General features: G+C 35.0%; 1 protein-coding gene across 4 annotated transcripts in view; it reads left to right on the forward strand.

The window, feature by feature from the left end:
• Positions 1-19,625, forward strand: part of DTNBP1 (dystrobrevin binding protein 1) — a 70,118-nt gene that overhangs the window by 9,736 nt on the left and 40,757 nt on the right. For all 4 annotated transcript variants that reach the window (XM_074828958.1, XM_074828985.1, XM_074828968.1 and 1 more), the window contains exons 5-6: positions 1,527-1,659; positions 8,473-8,605. In XM_074828958.1, the coding sequence (XP_074685059.1) occupies positions 1,527-1,659; positions 8,473-8,605 (266 nt within the window). The remainder of the gene's footprint in view (positions 1-1,526; positions 1,660-8,472; positions 8,606-19,625) is intronic.

Raw genomic sequence — 19,625 nt, forward strand, 5'->3', positions numbered from 1 at the left:
AACCTCACAGCTTAATAAATTTTGAAGAGGTGAATTTAGGGTAAAAAAGATAATGTTCTTATTTCTCTTGCCTAATATCATGGCCCACCTCTTCTACCTATTCCAGTGAAAACCCTCTGTTATTAGAGATGAAGTTCTCTCTGCCAGCTTTGTGTTCTTTACTGCTTGTGATGATTTTTTTTTTTAATAAGATCTCTTAAACTACTTCCTTACAATTTTGTAATACTTGCAAAAGTTTACTTTAAAAATTGTAGTTCTGAAAACAATGTGAGGTTTCATATATATAAAACCAATGTACCCTTAATATCACATATTATGGCTGCTTGGGAAAATTAGAATGAGAAACTTGAAAATGAAAAAGGTGAAAAAGAAAAAAATGAAAATGGGAGAATCCAAAATATGTATTGCCTTTATAAAAGTACACAAGATTGACTGTACTATGTCAGATGTAAAGGTCCACTTGTCCAGTTTCCCATTTCTGGTACTGGCCAGTGGCAGATAAACTGTTCATGCTGTCTCATTTATAAGTGTTGAATCGAAAAAGGAAAGTAAAAATTTCAAGCTTTAATTGCTGCCTACAGTCTTACCATGTTAAATTATAGATGCTAACTACTAGTTCCATCTACAAAATTGTCTTAAAAATACTGCTTTTAGCTGATCGTAATTTTAGCTGCATTCAGTTACCTCTGGGCTGAACTGTTTTTCTGCTATTTGCCCCCATCTCATGGTGTTAGGGGTTTTTTGTTTGCTTTACTGTTTAACTGATATAAATCCCATATCTCATCCTCAAAAATAGACTTGGCTTTATTTAAATAAGGATGATGGTCTTGCAAAGCGGTTCATCACTCAGTGGGCTTTGGAATAAGTTTTCAAACCTTGTCTGGTGGAATAGGATGGATTTTTGACAGGGATAGGTAGCTGGAGGAATCTGGAAATGTGAGAAGTTGTCATTCTAAAAGAATATGTCTCAAGTGAGTAGAATTGTAAATCTCTTGAACTCCTTTGCCCATTGCTCAGACCTTTTCTGTTTCTGCAACTAAATTCTACAAAACCTGAGGAATTCAGAATGCAGATACAGCCATGGGCTGCAGTTGTGTGCAAGAGGAAGAATAGGTAATGGAACTAAGAGCAGGGAAACTATAACTGAATCATCTCAAGTATCATATATGAAGGGAAACATTTGTTACCTAAGATCTCCCAATCTTGATGTTTTTCATACAATCTGACCTATATAAATAAAACTTTTTAAGCAGTGTATCCATAAAATATTTCCTACATTGATTAGTATATTGAGAAATAACTTTTTATCTTGTTTTGATCAATGTATTTTGATATAAATATTTCATACTACAGGGGCTTTTTTGACCATGTTGTATATTTACTTGAGAAGTACACAAGTGGCAGTGCTATGAGGTTGCTGTGCTGACCTTATGCTTGCAGATGCATAAGAATTCAAAAAATTAGTCAAGATGCTAGTACATAGGTTCATAAATTTGCAAGTAAAGTAAAGAACCTGTTTGTTTCAGCTGGTGGATAGTGAAGTTGTGATGCTTTCTGCACATTGGGAGAAGAAAAGGAACAGTCTGGTGGAACTACAGGATCAGCTCCAACAAATACCTGGGTTTTTAGCAGATCTGGAATGCCTCACGGCAAGCCTAGGTAAGGTTTTATAGACATAACAAGCGTTCAAGTCAGTAGAGAGGATTAGACTGAAGTTGCAGCTGTTGTAAACTTTGCAATTATAAAATTTAATTTGGCTTCCCAAACACATCCTTTCTATTATAAAACGGTAGTTCTTAAACTGATTTTGTAAAACGGCAAAATTAGTAGTGGTTGCTCTCCCAGCAGTTAAAATACTGTATGTGTCATTATTTGGAAAAAAAAAGAATTGTATGGCAACTGCATGTCTTGGTGTGAACAGTTGAAAATTATTATTCTATAAATCTTTTTAAATTCTTAAAAGGTTTTTAAGTAGTGTGAACATTCTTGTATATAGTTGCTTCTCTTTGGGTCTATGTTATTTTATATAATTTAAGTCATCATTTGGTCAGGGGTGGCGGGGAGCAAGAAATTCACCTGGCTTGGGACACTTTCAAGGCAGAAACTTTTTGTTGAGAGTATTTGTTGGTTCCAAAGCTAGCTTTCACAGTTTAAGTTGGAGTACAAGGTTAAGCTGTTCTGAAGTGATACCCAGCTGTGTGAAACTAGCAATGCTGCATATTAAGGTTACCAGATACTTCATGTTTGTTACATGGGTTCCAATTTTTAGAACTTTACCAAATGTTAACCTACCTATTTAATTTAAAAGATGAAAAGGTGAATCCTGTAGTGCACTACTTCTGGAAACCTCTTATACAAAACAGTTGATCTGCTGTTGCAAATGAAATTAGGAGAAAATGTTCTGGCTTCTTAGTCTCTGAAAAGCTCTAGTGTTACTGAGTCTTGAAACAGGGGCGCAGCGTTTGACAAGTAGCAAGCCTTTCTGTCAGCAGTAGGCCTCTTGCTGCCTCCATGAAAATCTGTTCAAGTTGCATCAAACTGAAGTTGTGAAAAACTGCTGTCTGTGCATGGATTTTAGTAGCTAAGTTCCCCAGGGAGTCTGCCTGCACTATTCCTACACCAGCTGGGAATTATGCAGAAATTCTTCATGTAATGAGCTCTTGTTTTTTGTGGGGTGGGCTGGATTTGTGTGCTGGCACCGGATGTGAAGAAAAGGAGGTTTCTTTTCTGTGTTCAAAGGTTAATTTCTCATTCTGTGGTCAGTGGATGTGCACAAATCAGCTTTTGTTCCTAGACAGGTTGCTAATAACTTTGCTATTTCTTTCTGAACCAAGAAATATATTTCATTTTTTATTACAATATTCTTATACCACCTTATTTAGTAAGGCTTTATCATGTGTGGTAAGCATTTAATGTTGGCTTTTTGAAAAGCTCAATTATTTTCTAAGGAAATATCAATTCAAATAATGACTTATTTAAATACTGATTTTAATATCATGCACAAAATGATGCAGTCCACTGATAGACCAAAGATAAACAATATAATAAAACGTAGTGGAATTGTCTTTATAGTTCATAACTGCAAATGCTATAAATCCTCATGAATTAGGGTTACCTTCCCATCCCTAATATTATAGTTTTATGAACCAGAATTAATCTCACCCTGATTGTAGACTTGGAGAAGGCTCACTGTCTCTAGAATATTTTTGATACTGTACAAGCAGGATTTAAGGAAGCATTAACCAGTGTGCCCAGGGAAGCTAATGATTTTTGAACTCTACTGCTAAGGTTGCGAGATTTGAACCAAATCTTCTAGTCTTACCTCATATGTCAGATTTCAGTCAATTCATCTAAAGGTTTTTATTAGTTCCTACTAGCCACTGTGAGTTTTTTGGAATTGTTTTTTTCTGGTAAGTTTTATAGAGTCTATTTGAAGACAAAGGTATAATTTGTACCAAATTCAACATCTACACTTCTGGAAGTGATTTACCAGAAATTTGTTGTGATACTCTGCTCGCTGTTTTTAGTTTTTATAACTCTGAACTATGCTTTTTATAAATGTCAACTGTATTCAGTTTTCCAAGAGATCTTTAATACTGTGGCTGTGAATTTTAAATACAAGTGAAACATTCTGTAAAAAAAAATGTGAATATAGTATTATAAACTGCTGTGTGCTGAGTTGTGCATTCAAGATGTAATTTGGCTAATCTTCATCATTTCAGAAAAGTAACGGTTCTGTGTTGTGACATGATATGCTTTTAATAAATACATTAATGCTTTTATTTTGAAAGTAGATAGGGAATCCTGGCTGCCTTTGATAAAAGAAGTTTCAGATAATGGAAATGAGCTTTTTAGTGACCTACTTAAAATTGGTATGAGTCATGTACAGATTCTTCATTCAGCTTTTGCTGTGTATTATTACAAGACACATTTTCATTAGCGCTTTTATAAAGTCCTTTAGGTACTCGCATTATCAGTCATCCCTCCAGGTAAAAAGGCTATGTCTTTATTTGATAAATTTATTGTATTATGCAATGTCTTGTAGCTGCTGTTTAAAACCTTGAAAAAAAAAATTACTCTCAGGTAAAAGTGAAAAGGACAGTTACTGCCCTCTCAAAGTCCAGAATTTGAATCATCACTTAAGCCAATTGTTATTTGAGATGTTGTAGAAAATATCTGCTTGCCAGTATCTGACATACTTGTCTTAGTATGAAATATGCCTCATGTTTGAGGAGTGGCATTTTGCTCAAATATCCGTTTTGATTTCAGCAATTGAATGCATACAAACCTTGATCCAATTTTCACCTTTTTTTTTTTTTTTAAACATCTAATGTTAGACATTAATTTCATAGTGTTTTCAGAAAGGCTGGTCATGAATGTAGATGACAGATCCAATATAGTGTGAAAATATTTAGACTGGCCAGACTGGGAAGAAAAAGGTGGGTATATATTCACAGAGATAAAAGCCATTGCTTCCTAATCTTTAATAAATTTTTTTTTCCAAGTATGGGTAAGATGAGTCTGTAAATCCATTAGGAAAACAGAAACTTTTCACATTGCTTAGGGGAGATATCCTTGTTTATATCTTGATCAGAAGGACATGCTTTATTTTCAGATTGTGTGCCAAGTTTTGCAGTTGCCATTTTCTAGCTTTGCAAAATTAAATCCATTTTGTTCAGAGAAGCACAAGTATTTTGCATAGAAGGAAAAAAAAAAAGGACATGTATCCTTTATTTCAGAAGTGGGATTAAAGTATTTTTAATGGCCTCTTCAGACATTAAGGAAATGTAGTAAAACTTGTGAAATGTAAGGTCACAGTGATGATAAAGTCTTTTTTCATTAATACCATTTTCTGCTTGAATACAGAAGGAAAAACATCCTAGTATTCTTGCTATGTAGTTTCAGCAAAGAACTTACTTTAGCTTCATGTGAGTGGTATGGTACTAGCTGGGCTTAATATCTTTTCTTTAGAAACAAATCAAAATTGAGCACTAGTAGAACTGTAATTATGTAAAGAATTTTTTTCAAGTGTTGCAGCTGAATTGAGCTCTTCCTGAATATATATGTCTTTCACTGCTCATTTTATTTTAAGTTTAGTAACCTGTGTCCCTGTCTGACCTAGGGGAAGAGAGAATTTCTCTGATGCAATTGTTTCCACCCTTTCTGTTTTCTGCCTTTTTGGCTTTTAGTCAGAAAACAAATTGACTTTGTAAAAATTTCTTTCATACTCCTTGGTGGCTCCTGTTGTTTTGGTGACTGGGACAGTGCAGGAAGGCTGCATTTAATGTTACAGTATGAAAAATTGAAAACTGTAATATTTTCTGATACACAGCTGTCATTTAGCTCTTCTGATAATTTTTGTACTACTGCAGAACTACAGGTTACATAGGTTTCAGTTAAAAGAAAATTTATGTAGTAAATTTAAATTAACTAAACTGTAGAAAGAATGTGTTTTCAGGAATAAAATTGTTTTTTGTGATTCTTGGGTTCTAGATAAATACTCTGATACCTGAATAGCTGCTAAACATCGTACACTGATGGAAGATAATTCAATCTAATGTCGTCTGATCAAACATTAACGTACTTCAAAGAAATTAAAACCAAGAAGTAGAACTTTTAATAGTGTTGTACCTGTGATAGTGTAAGAAGTACAGGCAAGCTAATATAATGGAAATGATGTCACCTGAAGAACAAGTTATTTTTTCAGCTATCTAATAAAAAAATATTATCTCTACCAAGTGTGGCATATTACTATACAGGAAAATTCATAATCTAAAGGCACAATGGATTTTTTTCCTAGCCTCCTTAAAAATATTAAAAGGAGGAGATGTTTTTCTCCTTCATAGCATTGCTGTTTCAGAGTGAGATGGTGACTGTTGCCTGACCATGTGGTTGTGGGATTTCTTGAAGGGCTAGAAAAGAAGTAGTAGTTTAGCAGGTATTTTTAAAAACATTAGCAGGCTTTCTGGGGCAGATTCATTCTAGGTGCCAACTTGAACTATAAACTGGAAATTGATTTCTAAATTTCTTATTTTTGCTAAATACCTTTTTAAAAGTATGATCTTATTTATCTGTGAATATAGATAAGAGCTGTTCAAAGCATTATGGTTTAAGTTTCAGATTGATTAAATATGTGGCTTTGGAACTTCCTTTTAATGCACAGTGCATACATTCTTACTTGGGTAGGAGAGATGTTAATTCACAGTCATAGCTGGTGCTATTGCTATGGAGCTAGTCTTCAACTATTTTTGTGAAAAGCAACTACGTTGTCTTTCACTTCAGAAAGAAAAATTCTGAAACCTGTGTTGCAGTGAAGTGGGATTGTTGTCTTCTGGAGGCATCTTAAGTGTTCATTTCTGTTCTTCAGGAGGACAGTGTTTTCTGCAGTTCCCACTAGAGGCTGCTCAAACGCTAGCGCTAGGAATCACTTGCCCTCTAGAATTCACTTTTCTTCATCCTCTTTATTTTCCTGTTCTTTGTTGTTGTCTTTTAATATTATTTCAATAGCAAGTACAGCAAAGCAGGTGGTGGGTTTTTTAAGTGGAAAAAACAGTGGTTGATAGGTACCTTACTAAATTATCTTGAGCCCTGCTGTGTTTGTGAATTTTGCAAATTAGTAAGTGAGCAATTATTCTGAAAAGCAAGATAGCATAATACAGACATTTCGGTTTTAATGCACTCAGAAAAGTCCATTTCTTAAGCAAAAAGAGACCACCAGTTGTAATTGTAGTCATGATATTGCCCTTGAATACATCTGGATTTTGTGAAAGTTGAGTGTGTGGTAAACACAACGGATGTTCCACATCACAATCTGTAGAACTGAAAACATTTTTTTTCCTCAAACTTGTTTCCACATTGTCAACTGCCTTTTTTTTTTTCCCCATTCTCTCCCCCCGCAGTGATCTGTATACAGATAAATAATTTAAGGAAATCTTTACTGATTATATGATTCATGTTTCCCTTTCTGATTGTTGTGGAGCAGTTCCTTACTTGTTAGGGACTAAAAAAAATCTTACTAAATAGTTAGAGCTGAACATATGAATATGCATGCTAGGAAATTTGTTTACGAGGTCTTAACTTTTGCTTTTCCAGAGGGACCACTAGGATAGCAATTTCTAACTGGGTAATGGCTAAGAAAATTGTAATTTTGTATACTTCAAGATAGGCTCCAGGTACAATGACCAATCCAGAATTGAAGATTTGACTAATGCCTTCAGCTTGCTGTTTACCTTCTTTTGAGCATCCAAAACACATTAACTTTAAATCGCCTTTTTTTACCTTAAACTTAATAGTTATTGTCTAGCTTTATGAAGATTGCTTCTGTCTGTTACAGGAAAAGGTGAAACACAGCCATTTGCCAAAACTCAGAGTTGCTTTAGGTTTTCTGCTATTTCATTCCATCATCTGTGTAGTTCTTTGCGTGAACAATCAAGTTCATACACTGTAACGGGTTAGTGTATCTGTCTGAACTGCAAACTCCATTCTATTCTTTGGTTGCTATTTTGTTTGTAAAAATGTGATTTATTCTTCCTCCTGCAATTTACCTTCCCTCTGGTATAGGAGAAGTCCTGGCAAAAGGGTGTCCTGTATTCACACAGCTTCATCCTAGAGTGACTAACTGGTTAGAGTTTGGGAAAGTAGTTTTTCCACTTTCAGATCCTGAGGAGGGACATGGAGTTCAACATGTCACTCACAGGGAGAGTGATTCTTTGATACAAGATTCACATGGGATAATTCAGGTCAGAAGGGATGGCAGGAGTTCTGTAGTCCAAATTTCTACTCAAAACAGGGGGAGCTATGAGATAAGATCAGGTTTTTCAGGGCTTTTCATAGGCAAAAACTTTTTTTAAGTTGAGACTGAGCAATTACAGTTAGGAGATAAAGAGGTTTTGCATGTTTTTAATTGCATGGGTATGTAAAATAGCTAAATCCAGAGATTTGCCGATTGGTAAAGGGTCTGTCTTCAGAGTAAATTTTCAAAGTCTATGTTCTTTTATGTTATCACAAGTTCATGTAAAAGTTAAAATTCTTTACTTACTCTCTGCTTTACTTTTGCTTCATTTGAATAATTTAAGGTTAGTACTGGTTTTGATCAGCACAGCTTTATTCCTCAGATGGGTACCAGACAGGAAGGGCTAAACTGACAGTCTGCCCAAGAAGCAAAATTAAATTAGGAGTTTTGGATGCTTCTTTTCCTGAAGTATAGACCACAAGCCTGTGAGACCAAGATGTTGAGGCAAATGCAGTGTTTCAGAATTTTACTACAAAGGGAACCTCAGATAGATCTCCTTTAATGTGGCTCTGCTGTCAGTCTTTACTATGTAATGTGGACTGAGATTTATCTTTCTGAGCCATTTATGTATGTGTAATTATTACCGTGTTAATTATGTACCTTTATGAATTCCTGTTTCTGTTCAGGTGAGTTGTCCATCTGTTGATACAATTTGATATTAATATAAATATTTCTTATAGCCCAGCTAGAGGCAAACTTTGAGGAAATGGAGAATCATCTATTGTGTCTTGAGGACCTATGTGAACAGTGTGAGTTGGAAAGATACAAATGTATGCAGACATTACAGCTGGAAAACTACAAGAAAACAAAAAGGTAAATGAAACAATTGCTATAAATATAAATTAGCATAAAATATAAGCCTTTTGTGATTTCTTTTTTCTGTATATAATATAATTCCTTTTATTTTCATCTTTTAAAGAAACAGTAATCTTTGACGGAAAGTTGCGTATTTGTAATTATTCATTGAATGTCGGTCTAACTCTTGGTGACGAACAAAGAGTGTGTGTGTCTGGAAAGTTATCACTACATTTTTGTTAAGATGAAGTTGTGTTTATTATTCTCTACAAACAATTTGAGTAAGGGCTATTGTTAACAAGCACTGATAAATTGTTGTTTCTTTTAATCCCTTGCCCTGTTTTTTGAATTTCTTTTTTTCCCCAGGTACCTGTAAAGTTAGAACTGTATTTTCCTCTATCTTACTTACAGTTCTATCCTATCCTATGAGTACCTTTCGCTCTGTATGAAAGGTGTTAACCTCCTGCTATTCTCTTACTTGCAAAAACAGGGCATTACTGCTTGGAATCAAAGTTCAACTTGTAGCAGTATGTGTGAAAAGTCAGAACATCCAACTCTTGATCTTCATGTTTACCTAAAATATAAAGTAGCAAGAGATAAATATTAAAAGCTTAACTTAAAATGTCGACTTTCTTGTTTTTGTTACTGGCAGTGCCAAAAATAACCTTACTGAAGGAGATAATAAAAGCAGTATTAAGTCCATTATATAAATGAGGAAATTAATTAAATTGAAGCAATTCAACAGTCTCTGACAGACCTGTGTTAGGGAGTGGTGGGTAGATGTGGATGCTGACAGACCTGGAGCCAGCACTGACATGGGGATAACCAGGTTACTTCATCTGTCCAACCAGGTGTCCTTCTGTTAGTCAGAGGAAGCACCACTCTAGGCACCCTCCTTGCTTCTCTTGGTTGTTGAAGCAAGTTTGACTCATGTGGTGTGGTCAGAACAGCTGGTTCGGTTTATGGTCCTCATTAGGATGTGGTGATCAAGGGCAGACAGCTCTGGTCACATTTTGCATAGCTTATCCATTTTCCTTTTTCTTCATCCTCCTTTTGCTATCCTTGTAGCTCTTTTTTTTTTTTTTTTTTAAAAAAAATCCGTCTCCTTCCAAATAAACAATCCACCCTAATTACTTTTCCCTATTGATCCTGGTTTTGATATTCAAATTTGCTATTTCTGATACCGTTATATAGGGAATCTTGGCCTTCTATGGTGTTGTGGTTACTGATGTACTGCTGGTGTTGCAGTCTGCAGACCCAGAAGGTCCCCAATACCTTAAAGGTCCCTCTTCAATTTTCTGTGAAGTTCGGCTGTTTCTCACCTAACTCCCTGTTAACCAGCTGAGAAATCCATCCATCCCTCTTGGTGCTCTCTGTAGCTTTTGTCATAGCTAGATGTGTTATCTGTCACATCTAGCAATTTCTCATGTCATAACCTTTAGTTTTTCACATCCCGTTCAGTTAGCTTGATCTCGGGCCAGGGCCTCGCAGTGGTCTTCCTGCAGCCTGGGTTTTCTCTTTCCCAAGCCAGGGCAACGCCATTTTCTGTCTTTCCAGGAAGAGTCAACACTAGTCAGTATGGCTGAATATTCACTTGTTCAGACCTATTTAAATAATTAAATATTTAATAATAATATTTTCAAAATTCAAAATGTGTGCTGTTTAACCAAATAACACACAAATTTAAAATTTGCATAAAGCAACAGATTTGTACCACCTAAAATATAGTAATATTTCTGAAGTTTTCTGAGTTTTGTTTGTTCTTGCTTCCTCTCCCCCTCCCCTAGCCTCTGCCTTCAGCATCAAAATAAAGTGTTAAACTGTTGCCTGCTCTGCTTAGCAGCATCTAATCAGTTTTATAAATAGAATGCTAAGCAAACTACTTAACGTAATTACAAGCTGATTACGTTTGGTCAGATCTAGACAAAACAGGAAAAATGCAGGTAATTTCTGGTTGATCATTACCACTGTATTTATTTAGGTAAGAAATTAACTGCTAGCTCATTACTAGGACACTTGCCAATGTAGATACTTGAAGAATGAACGGCCAGTTAACTTAATGTGAGTGTGATTTGTTATGTATGTTTGGAACTCATATCCTGTCTTCCTCTCTTTAGTGTTTGGGGTTTTTACTGTGATACCAGCTATTGAAAGCATGAAGTAGGGGTTCAGGAGTCTATGCTCTCTCTTTAACACAAGAATTATTTTCTGGGGGTAAGTGGTTTTGTGTAAAAAAACCCCAAGTTTTTCCTGTGTTTTGACGATATAGGGGTGAAAACTGAGATGAACACAAACTCTAGAAACTGGGGTTATTTTAAGCATGTAACAAAAAGTAATTTTATTTTAAAGTCACTGCAGAGCTTACGCTAGAAGCTCATGTATTTCAAGTCTTTTGAAAAATCTTCCTATATGAAAGATTTAGAAGTGCTTTAGGTCAACGTTAAACCTTTGAAATGCAGCTTATGGTAACTATGGGAACTGATTTTCGGAAATAGGTCTCCCTACTAAATAGAGCAACTTTATTTCGGTTCAAACAGATCAATTTTTTCCCTTTTGTCATTGTGTTGAGTACTAGTTTCAAAGTAGATTCAATCCAAGGTGTTTTCCACAATATATTTTTAAGCGTGCTGTTTGCGGGGACTGGTTGTTTTTCTGTGTGTTTATCTCTGGATTTTTAGTATTTTTTGTTTTTAAATCCATTGATCCAGGTATGAGTATTGTATGAAGTCCAGATTTCACCCTTGTTTTCTCTAGTTAGTCTTGCTGCAATTGTTTGTATGGATGTTAGCATTAAACCATGCTCTTTTGTTTCCTGTCCTTTTCTCAATCAAGCACAATTCTTCTTCCCTTCCCTTCATCCTCCTACTGAGAATGTACTGTTTCCGACTGCAGAGAATTCCTTGTATCACTCCAGTCTCCTATGGTAGTCCTTGCATTCCCAAGGCACTGCATTGTGTCCTTTAGGAAGCATTGTCAGAAGCTCACTTCTTTGTGCTGATTTTTATGTGCACCAAATTGCAGGCTTATGGCGCAAGACAAAATGCTTCTGTCCTGAAGCTGTACTTCCTATGAAGTTCTTAGTACTATTTGTATCCATTTCAGACAGATCACCATTTTTTGAAAAAATACAACTGGTTATTTTACCAGTTAAAAGAAGCTGCCCAACTGCAACATTCTGTAGGAATACATTGGAGATAGCAAAGAGTCCTTGTCACTGGACATGTGTGAATACATGTTACTGTGTGTCATTTGACTTTAAAGATAGTTATCTATCTATTTTTTAGGATGTCTTGTTTAAGAATCCTTTCTGGTTTTTAGTACTTGTCTGCCTTGAGAACAGACATAGAAGGAAAATGAATGAAGAAATCTAAAATCCTGAGTCTGAAGTATACTCTGATGCCTAGGGTATACTTCAACAGATGAATGTTTTTTGCAAACCTTAGTGGGACTATTTTTTTTTTCTTTCTGGTGAGATGTAAAGAAATGCTTTACCTGAAGAGAAAATATGTTCTTAAAATGTATATTCATTCCTAATTTTTGTATTTTAAAGGTTTATTTGTTTTCAAATAATGTGTAACCCCATGCTTTGGTAATTAGTACAGCAGATGAGGAGTTGGACAGATTGTCATAATGTTTATTAGATGCATTGCCGTGCCATGATGGTGGGTTTGTGCTTCTGGAGGAGAAGAGTGTTTGATTTACTTTCTCATTCAGAAGGGTATAAAATTTACAGAAGTTGCATTGTGTAGATTAGTGTATGTAAGAAAATGTCTTAATCAGTTACCACTGTTAAGTTCATTTCTTCTGTAGGGTCTTCTGTTGGTTTTATCCCTCTTTCTAATTGCTTTGGGAACATAAGGGACAGTGAGGATTGTTGCAGTTAGAGTTAGATACAGTGACTTATGTTATGCCTGGCCAACATAAACATTCAAAAAGTAAATACAAAAAACTTTAGACAATTCAGACTAGTCTGTTTTTTGAAAAAGTTCCTTCTAACTTGGGTCAATTAATGGTTATTTATTCACTAACATACAAAAATATTTTTGGGGGTTTTTTTGCTATGTTTTGCTTTCAAATATTATCTTTACCTCCTGCAGTATCACTGTAAAAAGCTGCCATTTTTTTTGATCTTATTTAAACTAAATTATTTTTTTTTATCAGGGTCAAAAGAGAGAAGATGGAATGGGTAATACACTGCCATACAAAATTGTGTTGCCTAAAAGAAGATTTATGTCTGTAGATCTTGTTTAGAGCCTGTTTCGTTCCCCAAGTGATAAGCTAGAACAGTACTTTGTACAGTAGTACATCATCTTCAGTGATGACTCTCTCCCATATGGCAGTGATAAATTTAAATTGTACCTTCATAACCCTTTTAAGCTTTACATGTAATTTGCCAAATTAACTTTTGCAACAATGGTTTATTTTTTATGTATAAAATGTTTCAAACAAGTGTATTTTTTCCTTCCAACATTATTGTGCATTATTTCTAAGACTCTTAGCTACATGTTTCATAATTCTCATCAAAATTTTCATCAAAGTTTTCATGCCCTATTCTTGATCAGTCTTCTGGTGGTATAGATTTTCAGTTGCTATACCTCTGTACTTGGGTACATAAGTAATGATTTTGCAAGGGTGGATGCAGAACTTTTATTATCTCCAGGACAGCTTTCATGGTAGATATGCAGTGGATGACTGGCTTTGAGTTTTCATTAGGCATTAATTGTATAACTGTAAGTTTCTGTGCTCAAAGCAGAGTTCACACTGCAGAGAGGTTGTCCATCCTGCTGTTCATGAGTTTGCATACAGCACAATCAGTAGCAAGTGTTTTCAAGGTGATGACTTGATGGAATTCATTTTATGGCCATCAGTTATTGCACTTCTTTGGACAGACACACGGAATGAGAATTCCTATTGATCCTGAAAATCTGGGTTTGCACAAGCTTTGGAAAAGTTCCCTTGATAATTATGCTTCCTTTTGTGTAATTTTAGGGTTCTGAGCTTTCTTTTGTTTGCAAGAACATTTGCAGTGCAGTATTTTGCATGCATCAAACCTTAAGGAGCCTGCTGGTTCATTATTGGTGAGTTTGACTCCCATCAGTGCTCCAAGTGTTTGAAAACATTGGGCAGACTGAATATATAGCAGATCAAGAGATTGTAGGGTTTCTGGCAGTTTTTTATATTATTTGCAAAGTGTGAGTGTGCAGTATAATTTCTGTCACTTTTAAGTTGATTTAATTTTGCCCTTCTTTGGTGGTGGTCTTTGCTGGATGCAGAGAGACAATGACATTGTAATAAAGAGGTTTGTTGTGTACTTCTCCTTATAGTTTTGTTTTCTTTTGAATAAGCATATAAAAAACTTTGTCTTTTTGGCTTTTATGACCTGTGATTAAAGACTGAATGTTTGTGTTGGATCCTCTGCATTGTACAGCACCTTTTACTGATGTTTTCTAAAAAATGTTAAACACTATGTCAATCCTGCATAACTTTTCTCTACCTTTTATGTAGTGCTGGCTACTGGGCATAATCCCCAAATTCTGTCAGTCTGTTAGTACCAGGCATTCTTTGCCCAGATTTATTGTACCAATACTAGAAACAAATGGTTTTGGGCTGCCTTAATTATCATTTTTTACTCTCCCTCACCTCAAAACTGCATTATTTATCAAAGTAATTAATTCATTGTGGCTAGTGGCAGGAGAACAGGACTTAGGTGTTTGTCATTACCACACTGAAATCCATTCTCTGCTTTTGAGCAAGGTACTGTGCCTCCTGATAAATTCTGTCTTCATTATGAGTTATTTTCCTGAGATCTTTAATAATTCCTTTTCACTTACATCCAAAACCAATTTGTTTAGAAATTGTTCCAAAAAAAAAAAGTGTTAAATACATTTATTGACAACACTTCTGTGAGGGAGATTTTACATTCCTGTGTCAAAGGGATGCATTGAGGATGCCTGAAGTGGTACAAGTTGTAACTTCTACCTGTCACAATTTCATTCATGCTGTGTGGAAGCACATTCAGCATTTTATGTAGAGTGTATATAGGGTTACTGGCTTTTTTTACTTTTTTGGTTTTGTGGACTTGTGGTGTATTATATGTCACTTAGTGAATAAAGTTTGGCCAGTTTTTGAGTAATGTAAACTTTTTTAATGCTTATGGGGAAATTGATGGCCAAGTTAAAAGGAGGTCTGGATTTTGTTGTGCAGCTGTTTACCAGAAACAGGTTTGCATGAACCCTTTTCCTTTCTAGGAAAGACTAAAGATGGTGGAGTTGATGGTGGAAGGTGGCTTTTGATGGTGGAGTTGTTTGTACCTTGTCTTAAACTTCAGCTTCTCTTAAATTTCCTTTAAGCTTCTCAGATTTCTTTGTACCTTGTAGTTGTTTGTAGCTTCTCTTAAATTTCTTTTAAATTTCAGCTTTAAGCTTTGATTCCCAAGCTTTGGTTTTATGATAAAAATAAATAAATTGTACTGATATGTGTATCTTTTAGTGATCCAATGACATTGCATGCTAAGATAAAAGTTTTTTTAAAAAATCAATTTAAAAACTGTCCCCTTTTTTGGGTAGCAACAGGATGAAAGCAAAAATGTAAGAACTGAGTCCCGTGCAACATCTTGCATCTAAAGGCATAAGCTTTTAGAGGGAGCTAGAAATTTATTTTGCATTTCAGATTCCAGTTTGGAATAGTTCCAATGCTAAACGGCCTGTATCAGTCTCTTGGCAGAGGACAGAACACTTGGTTGCTTTTAATGATTTCACTTCTACCATTTTCTTTCGTTTTTAATGCCATCTCCCTTATTTTTACTGTTTTTCTGAATGATAGCACCTGAAAGGTGACCCCCAGTGTTCTTCATCAAGATAAATATTTGTTTCTTTTTTTGAAACATCCAAAGAGAAATGCTTTCACTGTACCCTGAAACTGCTGAGTATATTAGGGTAGTATTTGTTTTCAGTTGTATTTATTAGCTTGATTACCAGTTAATGTTTGCAATTTCTGTTACAAAATTTTGCTTTGATCTGTTCCATCTTCTGGAATGAAGTTGATGTAGAAGTTTTGCTGGAAGACATGGAAAGACTTCAGCTACTTTTGTAGCTGAATTTGAGTATAGGAGCAAAAAAATCTCCATTGCAACATTATCTAAATTCCCTAGTTCTTTGCTTCTCTCTTCTACTGGATAAAATTTCACACTGATGGTGAAGAATCCTGACCTGTCTTCAGTGTTTCTTCAAATATATATAAAACTTTACCTGCTGCTTAATTCCAGGTTTTTTAGTAGTACTTTTAGTTTTTATTGATTTTTCTCTACTTCAGTCTCAAAGGTATTTTAAAGTACTGGTTGCCCTAAGTGATCTGAAAAGGGTGCTCAAGGAATCTGGGGGAGGGAAAACATTTTTGTGTCATTGTCATAAATACAAATCCTAAGTACACAAGAAAGTACTTCATTACTTTTGCACACCATGCAAGTGGTGCAAGTTCTCTTTGGTTTTTGCTGATGATATCCAGAGGAAAGTCCCTTTCTTGGCTTTTTAGCTTACTAATGCTTGGATTAGGCTATGGAAGGAAATTGTTTTTTTATATCATTTGAAAAATTAACTGTACCAGACATGAAACGTGAAATGCGGTATTTTTCAGGTTTTGTTTTGGATCATGTTAGGTGCCAGAAATACTTTTAAATTAAATTGCACATAAGCAGCTATACTTTTAGATGATAATTTTTGTTTGTAAGTAGCATTTACAACTCAACATTTATAAGCACATTTCATTGTAAAATCTTTCTAATTTAGTCCTCAACTTTTACCATCCATATGCTGTTTTGAAATTATCTTTTGTTTATGCATGGGTCTAGTAGTTTGAATTTATTGGCTGTTACTTTCGGAGATAGTGTTATAAAATCATTCCTGACATTTATGACTTTGTAACTTTCTTACCTGCCTATTCTTTTCTTGAAGATAAAATATGGAACTGTCAATTCTGGCTGCTGGCATCATTGTAAAGAATGTGGTGTTTCTGTGGTCTCTAGATATTTAACTGAATTCCCTGGTGTTTTGTTACATTCAGAAAATTGATCTTAGTGTTACAGCCCTTTGCAAGGTACTGTAAAACCTGAGAACTTTGTCTTACTTTTGTTGAACAAACTAAATTCCCATTGATCTCAGTAACTTAAAGCAGAATGGTTCTCCTTCTCCTCGCATATTCCTCTTTCTGGATTTATTTTTGTTTATCAGTGATAACCAATATAATCTTCTTGCTAGTGTCCATCTCTTCTGCCCAGTGATTAAAGCAGGGTTAATTCAGCAGTGCAATGAAAAGCCTGAGGGAAGTGGGAAGATAATTAGGACTTTGTATTTACCTTCTAACTATTTGTCTAAGTTCTGGTCATGTCAGTTACTCTGTGGGACTAGTTATATATTGCAGACAGTTTGTTTCACCTGTTGTCTTCAAAATTATATTTTCACACCACAAACCCTGAAGCTCAACTTTTCTGTAAATGAAGAAGTTGAGACCACTGACCACATGATCATTAGAACGTGCCAGGTAAATTATTCAAAAGACACATCCTGTCTCAACAGAGCTTCAAGGCACTACAGTTTTAATTCGCTTTGGAATTCATTGTACTTCTTGCAAATAAAAAATTGTATAAAAGGTATTCTTCAGACTAAAATGGAGTATTGTATTTTTTCAGTGTCTATATATATCCTTTTCCTCTATAACTGTGGCTCAGGTCTTTTTTGATGAGATATTTCAGAGAAGTTCTCTATGGCATCTCTTGCATTAACAATGCTTTGATTTAATTTCTTTAGGTTATTTTGAACCATGAGACATTATCAGCTGTGCCTTTTTAGACATGGTGCATAGAGGGGTTTGTAGTCAGGTTTACCTGTGTCCATTAGGCTCAGAAGGGACTGAGAATCTGCTTAGTGTATCTCTTATGCTAGCATTAAAATATACCTGAATATCATCTTTGTCCTGACTTAAGCATTATCTTAAAGAAGTAGGCAACCAGGCTTATGCAATTAGGGTTTCACTGACAGTTGTTGCCTTTTGCTTGCTGCTGTTGTGTTGGCTGTTTTCAACTGAATTTGAAGGATATAGAATTTCAGAGAGTAATTAAGCCCCCCATCTATTTTATGAAAACAAGCGACTGGAGAGATGAAAACTATTACCTATATGTGTGTGGCCAAATGGTTTTCATGGGCATAACTCCAGTGTAGATGGGGCCTGTATAGCCTCTTGCCTCTCAGGAAGGAAGCTGGGCTTCATAGGTTGCACTGCACACAGAACAAGATTACTTTTAAAGTGCCTCCCTGCCTTTATAGTCTGATTATTTTAGCCTTTAGCCTGTTATTTTAGCCTTTTTTTCTTGCTCAGTGGTATTAAACTTCATCGTTCACTGATAGGAGGTATTTATATTATATTATAATACAACTATTAAGTCCTTTCTTCTGAAAGCTTACCATTAACTATAAAAAAGTAAAGAATATTCCTATTTGTTTAGCCAGATTTGTTGGCACTAACCTAAAATTTAGTAGCTAAAAGTAAAAGAGCATATAGTCTGATGCCAAATAGTAGGTTGTATTATTAGTGGTTAGACTCAGCATGGGAGTTCTTTTAATCCTGGATTGATGCTGAGCAGCCCACACTGGGCTTCAAGAGCCTTCGGGTGTAGTGAGGCGAGGGGCAAGGCACGTGTGTGTTTTCTTTCTAATAATAATGGAAAGGATTATCTCATCCATCTGTGTAAGCGCATGAATTTTTTTTGGATGAAAACTCTGTGAAATCCAGGAGTGTTTCTCTGTGGAAGCTTTCAATTGTCTTAAACTAGGTAGACAAACGGGGTAAAAGGGAAGGCTAGCCTTTTCCTGCAGAAAACATGTATAGTGTAATAAGCTTTTGAGCTGAAGCAGTTGACAGAACTCTTCTGCTGAGATGATTCATTCTACTGCAGTTTTGTCTTCGAGTATGATGTTGTTAGTAAGCTATCCATCAAAGGCTGAGCTCTGCTGCTGTAGCTTTTGTATAAACCTAATGTGAAAAATGATCTCAAAGAATGAACAACTTAAAAGAAAAACAAATAGAAAAATGTAATATATAGCATCAAAGCTGATAATTTAATATGGCAAGATAAAATAGTAAGAGGCAGCAGTCCTAGCTACTCATCCAGGCCTACTTCCAATGCAAGTTTTTCTTCCTGTTTGCCTTTTAACCTTGTTTTGAAGATGAGTTTTTTCCAAAACTCTTTTCAGTTTAATCTTTTTTAATTACTCATAACCCAGGCTAACTGCTTTTTCTTTTATAGAGTCTATGTTTCAAATACATAGTTTCCTCCTTAATGTGAGTTCAATGTATTTACTTCTGCAGATGACATTTTGTCTCTAAATTCATGGAGAAGATGTGGGAGGGATCTTCTTCCTGACATTTTATCAATAAATGCAAAAATATTTATTTACTTGCAAAGGGGAGGAGAAATGTAGTACTTTGTAATACACTTTTTTCCTGTACATCTGTCTAGAACTTTGTAATCACATATCTAGAAAATGTACTCAATATAATCTTAAGCCATCTGTTTTTCCAGTGGCTTTACAAGTCATAGTCTCCTTTCCACTTTCAGTTTAGTGTCTGTTTCTTACCAAAGCTGATGATGAATGAGATTTAGGATTAAAATCTAAAAACTTCAAGCTTTTATTTTGATAACTTGATTAAATAAAAAAAAAATTCCTCCATGTTGCTGATGCAGAGCATATTTTCAATGAACATGTTTTTTAATATATATTTCTAAATACATGTTTTATTAAGAGTGTTATGAGAAACCACAAGATGCAATTGATTCATTCATGTTGTCTAAAATATAAAGAATCATTAGTCTTCGGATCAGAATTGGTATGAGGATACTAAATTCCAAATCTGTATTTTTACTGTGTATGTTAATTGTAGATATTTTAAATTTTTCAGAGGTATGTATTCTAAAAAATTTGTGTCAAATATTAATTTCCATCTTTCTTAATGAATGTTAATTATATATATCGATATAGTGACAGCA

Source organism: Strix aluco, chromosome 1, assembly GCF_031877795.1.
Source record: "Strix aluco isolate bStrAlu1 chromosome 1, bStrAlu1.hap1, whole genome shotgun sequence".
In the NCBI taxonomy this organism is placed as follows: Eukaryota; Metazoa; Chordata; class Aves; order Strigiformes; family Strigidae; genus Strix; species Strix aluco.